This window comes from Rhopalosiphum maidis, chromosome 1 (genome assembly GCF_003676215.2).
Source record: "Rhopalosiphum maidis isolate BTI-1 chromosome 1, ASM367621v3, whole genome shotgun sequence".
Taxonomy (NCBI): Eukaryota; Metazoa; Arthropoda; class Insecta; order Hemiptera; family Aphididae; genus Rhopalosiphum; species Rhopalosiphum maidis.
In genome coordinates this window covers 28228779-28240970 of record NC_040877.1, presented here as the reverse complement: position 1 = coordinate 28240970, position 12192 = coordinate 28228779, and the positions used below count along the sequence as shown (strand labels likewise).

The 12192-nt window shown below is 27.9% G+C and overlaps 1 protein-coding gene across 2 annotated transcripts; it reads left to right on the top strand.

Annotated features, from left to right (window-relative positions):
* The first annotated feature begins 518 nt into the window (after positions 1 to 518).
* Positions 519 to 11699, top strand: LOC113549738. Of its 2 annotated transcripts, none has more exons than XM_026951191.1 (8): positions 519 to 643; positions 1569 to 1764; positions 1872 to 2042; positions 2109 to 2267; positions 2332 to 2399; positions 9694 to 9868; positions 10413 to 10539; positions 11495 to 11699. In XM_026951191.1, the coding sequence occupies exons 1-8, from the start codon at positions 590 to 592 to the stop codon at positions 11625 to 11627; spliced, it is 1083 nt and encodes a 360-aa protein (XP_026806992.1). In that variant the 5' UTR covers positions 519 to 589; the 3' UTR covers positions 11628 to 11699. The 2 variants fall into 2 exon arrangements, with proteins under 2 accessions (XP_026806992.1, XP_026806993.1); XM_026951192.1 differs by having other exon boundaries at positions 555 to 643; positions 1575 to 1764.
* Positions 11700 to 12192: the final 493 nt, after the last annotated feature.

Here is a 12192-nt window from a genome sequence, read left to right as displayed (position 1 = left end):
AAAAAAATAAATAAATAATAAAACAAAAAAATTTAATCAAAATGAAAATGAAATAAAAATTGCTTTTAAAGTAGTGGGAAACTTATATTATATACGAGTACACACTCGGCAAGAAAACACTCATACAAAAACATTGTTTCCGGTGTACGAGAGTCATTAACAAGTGTAAGGTGTTTTTCACTCAAAAAGTTTCAACGCTCCAACACATTTATGTGTCTGTTCCGACCAAGACTTGTTTCGCTCCATTTGACAAACATACACGACAACGTGTCCGTCTTTCATATTTTTTTCTTTCGTACCCGCCACCGCAATATGATAGCAGTCAATTATTGTGCTTGGAAATGTTGTTATTTCTTATGTATAGTTATAAGTATTAATCATATTATACACAAAAACTCGAAGTGAAAAAAAAACCTGTCACTATGGAGACACCGAGACACCTCCGCCGCATGTACAAAGCAATGAAAAAAATAAAAAAGCAAATTATATTTTTTTGAACTGTTCGAGTAGCAATGGAAGTTTTGTTCTGTGTTGGCGATAGTATTGTGTTTCTACTAAGACTACTTAGACCGTCATCGACATTGTCCAAATGGAAAGCCGAAAAACATCAGTGAGAACTGACGAAATTGAAACGTTTGATGAGGTGAGCAATTATTATAATAACATACTATCTACAGTCTTATTAACAAAAAGAAGATTTAAAAGTCTTTCAAACGTACACAACATAGACAATTTACGTTCAGTAGCATCAAGTTAACGTCGTTAGATTTAATATTAAAAGTGAAATGGCTTATTATCTAATTTAAAGGTAAGAATATTATCTAGGGTATCTCGAAGGTTATTATTGATACTTTAATTTTGAAACGTGTTATTAAAATTGTATTTAATTTATATTTAAAATTGATATACCTCACTTTAAAATTAAAATATAAATAAACGCTCACGAGACGCGCTTGATAATATTTTCACCTTTAAATTGCTAATTGATTAATCAATCTCTAGTATAATCTCTAGTATCTCTTGTTCACTCTAGTATGACAAATAAAACAAAAACATGAAATTGATTTCGAAACTGTGTGTGAAATAGTTTAAAATTAAAAATAACTTTAGTTATTTTAGTACAAATGAAATAAATGTATAATCAATAAACAATAAAATGTCTTAATTATCGTAATTAGATAGTCATTGAAAGTTTAATAATTAATTCAAACTACGATAAACTTGCGTGTGGAACCAGTTCACCAATTTAATCTTTACGACGATGAAAATAATAATTATCATTATAAATTGACATAAACCTAAAATATTAAGATGAATGCACTCATTTATTCCGATATAATTAAAATAAATTAACCTTTATTCTCGCTTCCATTTCTCGTGACTTGTATTATAATTATTATATTTTGTCAAAGCTTTGACATATTATACACTAATATACAGTTAATTAAATATTATAAAAAATACGCGTATGACAATGCTTAAACAATTTAACCTTTCGGTTCACTGATCTCGTATTTAATGTTTTTTTGCTGATTCTAAGTATGCAGTAAATTAACGTTGATTTTTAGTTACAGCCAGAAGACGACTTTTTAACGTCTTCGAAACACCATCAAACTCATCAATTACGGATATGGGAAGGCGAAAATATCCACGAAGATCCAAAGAATGCTGAATCGTATGAAATCGAAAAACGGGAAGTAATTATTACTGTTAACAACTTCGTTACAAAGTTGTATATTGAGAGTCAACGGTTCAAAAACAATGGTTTGAAATGATAATTCATTTTTTATATGATAAATCACTCAACTTAAAATGTGTATTATACATTTTTATATAATAAAGACATTATTAACGAACGTATCATTTATTAGACAATATTACTGGAGAAAAATATGAGGAAATGGATGATTTAATGGACCGAGTAGAAGTAGCTCATGATTTAATTACCAGGCTCAGACAATTGCTAACGATGGAGAAAACTGACTCGGTAATGGACCATTCGTTAAACAGAACAAGATTTTTTAAAATGGACGACGACTATAGTAAACATTTTATTTATATTTACATTAGTATGTAGTTAGGTACACTTATTTATGTACATTTTTTAGAAACACAAAATGAAGAGCGAGAAAATAATCGACGAAAAGCGTTGGTTGAAAAAAAAAGAAAAGTCAAATTATTTAGTGAAACCATAGACTCGATCACCGAAAGATATAATTCTGTGGTCGAAACTATAAATGCCCCAAATGATTATAAGTTTCTAGAAGGTATTCAAATATTAAAACGCTTAGTTGTTTATTTCTTTATTATTCATAACATTTATGTTGTCAGAGTTGAAAACGAATACAATACCTTTGGAATTGAAAAAAAAGATAACAAAAAAGAAAAGAGATACGAAGGTAAGAATGTAACAATGAATTGTTCGAGTAAAAACTTGTAATCAAATTTATAAAAACCTTTACGGACTTGACAATTTTTAAACTCTAAAAACATGGCTGTATGTAACTTCATTTAACTTTATATGAAAAGTCAAACATGATGTGTCTTGACTTTAAAACATCTCGGATTCAGTAGTACTATTTTCAATTATATTACATTAAACTATTTTGACTTTTCTTTAAATGCTAAGATTTTGATTTGAATTCACAAAATTTAAGTTGAAAAACCCGTATTTATAATAATGATCTGGAATAATTTTTAATTACGGAAAAATGGATATTAAAATTATATTAACGTAGGAAGAAGAACATATTATTATTGTGTTTTGTTTTAATTTGATTTTAATTACTCTATTATCGAAACTATCATTTTGTTTTTAAACAACAATTCTGTATCATATACTTAGAATCTCAAGCACCTATACAATTTTATAAAATAGTGAACACAATTATGTAAATGTAATGTAACTACTAATTTTATTTTAGCTTTATTCTCGTCCCATTATTTATTAAAAAAATTCTGCGAAGAAGTGTATCATTTTGACTTTTGATTATTCATCGTTGTATTTTTTATCTGATAAAAATAATTTATATACAATTAACAAATTCTCAAAAATAAATGTAACTCTTGATTCGTATAGTATACAAAATTGAATACAATATAGAGTTTACTATGTTTTTCGTTATTTCAATACTTTCGTAAACTTTCCAGGAAATAAAATATAACAGAATTTTAGATTAAAAGTTTAGGAAAATCTCAAAAGCTATTGAAGTCAGTTTAACGTGTTACTAATTTAGTGCATAGTATAAACTTCCCTAAATACATATTTTACATGCATAATAAATATATTATATTATAAAATCCATTTAAAAGCTTATAGAACCGTACAGAAAATTTAAAACACTACTGATATAAAAAAAAATCACGACAAATGGAGTTTAAAACACATAGTTTGATCGATTGCGTTTTTATTTCAAGTATAAGCCAAGAAACTCAAATAAAACAATTTGTTTATGACATAAATGTCTATTATTATATTAAACCTAAGAAAATATTATTATTCGAAAGAATATTAATCACCGCATGCAAAGTTTTAATATATATCCATTCAAATTTAACTTTAATCTCAGCAACAGATTGCAATACGACGTGATATTTACTGTAGTCTTATAAACTTTCTAATGGGTTAAAACAAATTATAGCATTCAAAACCAAAACCAATGATCGTATTGCAAATTCATTCAAACCTACAGCTTAAGCACTCAAATAGCATATTAATAATATACTTTTTATTATAAAAAAATAAAAAAATAATAAAACTAAACGGTTAATTTATTATACCACATCAAATGATCTAAAATGTCCGTTTCGAATTTAAATTTATAAAACGGTCTATGTTTCAAAAGTTAATTAGAATTAATGAGGAACATTAAAAAAAAGCTTTAACAAAATTGATCATTTTGTACAGTTAAACTTTCAGTTTTCTAAATTGCATTGTGTTAGAATAAATAGGTTCATTGCTCCATTAAATACAATGACAATTGTTGTTTTTACGAATTACAATTATATTAGATTAATATAGTATAATGATTTGAAAACTGTATTCCTGCAAGTTCCATCAATATGGGAGAATTGTTCATTCAGTGAATCATGTCTTTTTTTACATATAGCTATAAATCATGTCGTCATCACATTCGCTTATTAATTATTCGATACTTATACCAACAGATTTTGAAATGAAAAATTAAAAATTAAAAAATGTAATTAAGAACCGTACAATCGTTAGAATATTAACCACCTTATGTTTCTTTAAAAAAAAAAAACTGTGCAAAAAAACAAGTGCCAAAACTCAATACGTATGGTCGTTCATTATTTAATACAAATGCGATTCATGAAAAATGTATGTATAATATCGAAACAGGATTACATTTTTATCGGAACGAGATCGAAATAAAATCCGACACAATATCCCTGTTCGAATACGGTTAGGCGGCGATATTCGGATACATCAACCCGCGGTGCATTCGTAAAGAAATAGCGCGGCACAGAATGGGGAACGTTAAAAAAAAATCATTCGTTTTTAACATTCTTTCTTTTTTATTATTATTCGCACAGAAAATCCGCCTGAAAGGATTCCATGCAGTAGGGAAAAAAAATTCTAAAACATACCGACCATCAATCAACCCGAGGCCAATATAATATACACCTGCATTTGTAACTCACGCGCATATACGTGTGAATATATTATGTATAAATCATATAATATATTATGGTTGCCCTCGACTATGAGAATCGTCGTTGTCGAATGATATTATACTGTAAACGTATACGCGGAGGCCGCATAAAACGATAAAACGCAACGTTGGGTACCTTTCTGTATATACTATATCCGGGTGATTTTTTTTTCAAACAACACTCATAAACTATAAACATTTTTAAATTTTTTTTTTTTTTAGATCGTTATAAAACAATATTTGAAGAAAAATACATTTTCACCATTTATTGCTGTTATAATTTTTTTAAGTCTTATACTTTTTAGAATTACAATATACATTTTTGATTCCAAAGAAAATATTTTTGGAGTACTTGAACATATGAAAATGAGTTTTGAGCAAATATTTTATAATTTATATATATTTAAAGTTTTGATGAGCAGAATAGAGTGACACTGCTAAGGGTCTAAGGGTAGATACCCAGCAAAATGTTGGTCTACTTCACCGCTCATCTAAACTTTTAATACTTAACTAACTAACTTAACTAATTAACTACTCGTCTAAAATTTGAATTTTGTACATTCAAATACTTCGAATAATATTTTACTTCGAAGTACGTAACTAAAATATATTTAGTCGTCCAAATATGCAAAGGTATATTTTTTTCGATAAAAAAATCACCAGATTATCTGGTTATATAACAAACCGGTGATCGATAGGACATTATTAACTGTAAGTAGGTACGAGGCTTGTCGTCTCGAAATCCTAACCATACGTGTATCGCTATATTAATCAACGTGTAAGGTACTTACAACATCGTGTTACAAACTTACAAAGCTTATTAACTATTACCAATAATATTATACATAATAATAATATTGTTATTATATGACTACTTTCCCGGAAACATTCATAACCGGATAACCTCTATTGTCAATTTGTCAAGATCGAGAACAATTCATTGAATTGACGTATAAACGGTTAAATTAATAGTCTTTAAACAGTGGGTTTATGTACATTATCTGATGTAATAATATAACATGCATGTACTTTAAAAGTATTGTAGGCGTGTGCTGTTACTGTAGATAAAGGGTGTGGGTGTCTTACATGAATGGGTTAATAGTTCTCAAGACCCACAAAACATATAACGTTTAGAAAAACTTTAAAAATCTTGTTCGCGTTTGACGAGTATTATTATTCTATAGCCTATAATATCGGAACGATATTTTTTTATATTAAAATTAATTACAAATCTAATTAAGTATATTTTTCCATCCCGGAAATGAAAACGATTTATTTTATTAATGATACTATTTAATATAAATAAAACATTTGATAATATTTTTCATTTTTTATCACAAAAAATAATATGTTTTAAAAATGTTACGCTTGGTTATAAATTTATGATATATATAATTACAACTGTAAATTTTATATTTAATATTATGTTTTTGTTTATTTAAAAAAAAAGGTAAATCTTCTCTAAAATTTGACTAAATCTTAACCATATTTCCGTAGTTATTATCGAAATATCCTCTATAACACACAAATCTCCACCACCATTCATAATAACAAGACCTTTTCTGTGGATAAACTATTTCGTAAATACGTACGGTTCCTCCTCCCTACCATGTCAAAACCACCAATACAGTTTGCTATAAGACTACGAATTACGATAATATTATGCATTATTAACATTATTTCTATATAATATTGAGAAATATATATATATATATATAAAATCGGGGTGACCATTTTCAGAATCTGAAAAAAGCCTCAGCCGTTGTTTTTTCACAATAATATTTTTTCTTATCGTCCTATTCGTTCTCTGGTTTGTTTAGTCATGCAAACAAAATACGAAATCAGATCAGGCCAGGATTATAGAGAGATCAGTGAGAAGGGCCCATAGTGTTATCGACTAAATATTATATTAAGTAAATATTAGTACCTACTTTTACTATAATGTATAAAAAAAATATTAAATTTTAAGACAAACTAAAGAAAAAAAATTAAGTGCATACTTTATTAAATGTACCCACTACCGAGTACCTACCATTGAGTATTACCACTGTATCGTTACCATACCCAGTTTTAGGGTTTCACTGTAAATTGTATGAGAATAATATAATTTATTATATTTACATAATATTATAGATATCTAAAATATTTTCAATGGCGATATACGTCTATTAGTATTGTTTATCAACAGTGAGTGATTTTATACATTTATTTATTGTGCACCAATGTGGTTAACATTATAATGTTTTAACGGGGATTCATTCCAAATTTGTTCCCTGAGCCAGAGCCCGTATAGAGATCTTAATCCGGACTTGGGTCGGAGTCCTTTATTCTCGCACGATCCACCACCGTTCGGGAAATAAAACGTTTACAAAATTGTTCACGCCTGTCTCGATGAAGTTAGGGCTCGGAAATCGTACCACATTCGACATATTTCCTCGCAAAAACCTGCAGGACAATATCAACACTACAACATCTTCGGTACTCGTTGGTGGTGTGTGTATTATTATATTTAATCCTGACGTCCTGCGTTTCGTTGTGCGACCTTTGTTAATTCGACCGAAAACAATTACACACGTGAGTCATCTGAACTAAAAACGTCATCTCATTTTAATATAATATCTTAACTTGAATGATATCGTCCAGACAGCACATCTGAAAATTTGCACCACACGTTTTCTGCAATATCGGCGTTCAATGTGGGCAAAGGAATATATTTTATAAATAATTGTAGCCATGTTGCCGTTTTTTAAACATAATTCGATTATTATTGTCACAACGACCGCATAATCGACGTAGGTTGAAAGTCGGTCATCTACCGTCGTCGGGTAGCCGCGTGAACCGTACCTATATAATTACCAGGAACATTATTATAGTTAAATTTCACAATCGACCAACAAAAACGCGCGAGTCCGGTACACGACGGCTGCAAACGATGATAGTAATGTATATATGATATTAATATATATAATAAATCATAGCCAACAGCGGTAGTGGGGCGTAATTGCAGTGGCGACCGACTTGGATACGACATCGTCTCCGTCATAATAACATTATATAGGGTATAGGCGCTCATCGTAATAATGATTATTGCGGCGACAGTGACAAACACGCGCTCGGATGTATACAAAGCAATTATTATACGCGACCAAACAATAACAATAATAATAATAATTATAGTAGTAGACAGTTGTAGACAGTTGTAGTAGTAGTAGTAATCGATAATAGGCCGATTAATGAATGTGCATTGTGATTAGGAACGATAACAAAGGTATTTTTTCTCGCAAAATTACGAAATCCTCAATTGCAGCGTACCCATAGATAATTGCTCTAAATAAAGTTCTTACGCACGAGCGCGAACAAACTGAGGTACATCTTCGGTGTGCATTGTGCAGACTGTGTGCACAATACCTATGTTACCCTCTCGCGAGAATTGCGCTCACACTGTACTACGCGAGATAACGATAACAAAATAATATTGTTATTATATATTTGTATACGTATATGTTATAATATTATGTACATCGGAAAAGAAACAAAAACCACCGTTACGCAATATATATATATATATATGTATTAGCTGAGGAATTTCGAATATAGCCATCTAATTACCATTAAATTTAATACATTGCAAAAACTATACAGTATGCATAATCAGAGCTTCTTGTAGTCATTTGAGCATATTTTGCACACTCGATCGAGAAAACAAGAATCATCTACTATTTTATCTGTCTAAAACTGTATTTATTTACGATGTAAAATAGAAGACGGTGGTTAGATGGTCTATTCTACGGACTAAGATATAATATGGATAATATATACATAGATACTAAACAAATCAGTATATGGGTAACCATATCATAATTGAAAAAAGATTATAACTAATTTACACAGTATCCCATTCACATTTGTATGTTTATTAATAATTAATAGTTATATATTATTATATTTTTCTAATAATTAAAAAAAATAAAATAAATGAAAAGAGATCATTTAAGTGCAAACAATAAATAAAATTATTATGTATTGTCACTTAACAGCTTTGGAGTTTGGATATAGAAACGTGGCGTGTAGGTTTTTGCTGATAATTAAAGTACGTATGAATACAGAAAAAACTTAGTTAATGATCATATTATTTTACTTTAAATATTAATAATATATACTACTATCTATTAATATAGTTCAATAAAATAATACTATTAATTAATTAATATTGAAAATTATATGTGAATATATGAATTATATTCTAATAATGAGTTTAAAAAAATTAAAAACATTTTTCCATGACTTGGAAAAAAGTTATAGACTATTAAGTATTATGTGAGAAACACATTAATGTAACTTAATAAATTATTTTGTAGGATTTCATCATTGATTAAAGTATGAAAGTACTTGCAGCAATTAATATTAATATATTATACTTTTTTAATTGTATAACTAGTATTATATCACTGTATGCTATTTTTGTTAAGCTTTAAAAAATATATATAATTCTAAATTTTATATAAACAAAAATCAACTGATTTTATCTTCTCTACTTATCCGAAATTTGATTTGTATAGACTTAAATACTCAAAATAATCTTCTGCTTTGGAGTAATAAATTAAAAATGTATTTTGTCATCCAAAAGAGTAAAAAGTGGCATAAAATATACTTTTTCCAAAAATGTTGTCTTCTAACCAAATTTTACGTGAAAAAAATATTTTAAAAAACGTTTGTGTTCTTTGAAATAAAAAGTAACTTGCGTAAATATATCACTCTGTATATTTATATATATATATATATGAATATTGTTAGTAGATTATAGAGACGAGAAATTTCGAGGCGGCACTCAATCGGATAACTGCATTTAGATCGCGGTTCGAATAAGGTCGACATAATGCACTGTCTGCAACGTCGATTGAAAATCCGACGACGACTCGCATCGATATTACTATTATTATATTATTATATTCGTATAAAACAATTTAACCGTTTCAACGGTTCACTGAAATATTATAATGTGTACTGTTGTCTGTTGCAGAATGAAGGCCACGGCAATAAAGAAGCTAGTTCCATACTCTGCAGGTCGCCTTTTGACATATTGAACGACAGAATCGTCGACTCAGATGTTAAACCCACTTACCGTATTATCGGGACTGACGTCGTTAGCTACAAAACTATATACAATTATTCTTGCACTCTGTATGGACTCTATGGTACAAGACATAAACGTGACATAGTTTTGAATAATGACAAGATTTTTTTTTTCAATGTAAACTAATAAGGTCAAAAAAAAGTTATAATTATTCGTTTCACAGACAGAAAGATTTATTAGTGATCTATTTATCTCATCTATTTTTTTTTTTTTTTTTGATAATCGTCTACTTCCTAATAAATTTTCCGTAAAAACTAAAAACAACTCATGTTTTAATTCGAAACGCTATACAGACAAACGAATACAAATTATCTTTCCACGTACCAATTGGATATTTTCATGTTTCATAGTTTAAACAATGTTTCTAATTAATATAAATATTTTAAAATGCACTTCTTCTAATTATTTTTCTAAACTGCTATATTTAATTATCAGCTAACACCGGATAAATAAATAATGGAAAAAAAATCATTTTATAAAATCAAACCTACCTAGATTTTATAGAGCACATTAATAAAAACGAACAATGTTATTAAATTTATTAATCAATACACTAAGTATTATAATAGGATATATTTAAAAATTGTGGTACAATTTATTTTTAGTTGAAGGCAAAGGTTCAAAAAAAGAAAAAGCCAAAGAAAATGCGGCTACAGAAATGATACGTCAAATACTAAATGAACAAAATGCTAAAACGCTGGCAAATCATTTTAAACCGTTCAATGAACAAGAGTAAGTAAATAGTAATAGTTTATGAGATAAGAATAATAAGAAATATATATATATGTATTAATTTGCACACTGTGATTTGTTAATATATTTAATAAATCAAAACATATATCACAAAATTATAATTATGGTATTACTTATGTGAATTAATATTATTGATCGAAATAGAATTTATACTTCAAATATTGTAATTAATGTACCCTATATAGTATTAGTTTAAAATAGTCTATAATTATAGTAATGTACCTAAGCTAGTCAATTGCATATCAATAGATTCTCCAGGAACTCACAGTTTTGGTACTTAAGGAATTTCCAAAAGGATCACATACACACATAGTTACATTGCTTACCCACTCTAATAGTTAATGAAAATATACTGTATGTATAGGCTATCAAAGGGGTACCGACCCATCCGTAATTTTATTTATCCGTGAAAATAGTATCGGGTGGGTCGTAGGACGAACTTACGAAGACAGTATTCACAGAAGTATTATACTAGTATCCGTGTATTTTTCACAGCACATTTTTTATACAACTTAATCTATATATACAATTTTTGGGAAGAAGGAACCTCGGTGACCAACCATGAATATGTGTACAAGAGTTTCGTGGCTTTTCTACACGACGACAAATGGTTGAATCGATGGGCATAAAAAACTGGTGACCGTTGAGATTCCTTCTTAATGCGAATAAAGCATAATAATATATAGTAGTGTTTTTATATACCTACATATATAATTAAGATAATCCAAATAATTAACTCGTAAAAATTCATTTTTTTTTTCATTTATTTATTAAAAATGTTTGAGTATTAATAAAAACACTGCGACACAGATAAAGTCTTTATAGTTAATATTCATCACATAATATCAATAATAACCGTTTAATTGTATTCGTATTTATAAGTCTTTTAGCAATAATATTACTAATAAAATAACTATCTTTTAAACTTTTTTAGAATTAATGAATTACAAGCTTTATTCAAAACTAAACAAAATTATACGGAATTTTTAGAAGAAATGACTAAGGAAGATATTCCATTACCATTAGTTATTAAATCTAAAGTAAGGCGTAGCTACATAGCGAAATAAAACTTAATAGATTTAACAAAAATATAACTTTAGTCACGAATTTACTAATCACACAAACTTTAGTTACTAAAATTTAAGACAAATAATCATACAATGAATTTAAATATTATACTTATAGATACTAAGTAGTGTATGTATATTTTAATTTGTTTATTATATTTGTAGACTGTAATTATTTTTATTATTACTATTATTAATTATTATTGTTGTTGTTGTTGTTATTATTATTATAAATTTATAACAAAAATTACACACATTTTTTTAACCCATTCTTTGGTTTTAAAAAGTTGTAGGTACCCAAATGAACTTTTGTTTCACCTACCTGCATGTATTTTACAGTCTCAATTTAACATACATAAAATATTGTAATAATTTAGTAGTTTAATTTTATTGTATAGTTCAGGGGCCGGGAACCTGCGGCTCTTTAACATGCGACCTGCGGTTCTTTGGATAATTATCAATCGAGATCCGTAAAATATAAATTATATTATAGTGATAAATAAAGTTTTTCTATATTTTCTAAATTTAAGACGTATTATTATGTTTTTATTGCCTACCATTTTCT

Coding starts and splice junctions, on each gene's coding strand:
- LOC113549738 (XM_026951191.1), top strand. CDS start 590: ATGGAAAGCCGAAAAACATCAGTGAGAACTGACGAAATTGAAACGTTT. Junction 1,765..1,871: donor TCAACGGTTCAAAAACAATG/GTTTGAAATGAT, acceptor ATCATTTATTAG/ACAATATTACTGGAGAAAAA. Junction 2,400..9,693: donor AAAAGAAAAGAGATACGAAG/GTAAGAATGTAA, acceptor TGTCTGTTGCAG/AATGAAGGCCACGGCAATAA.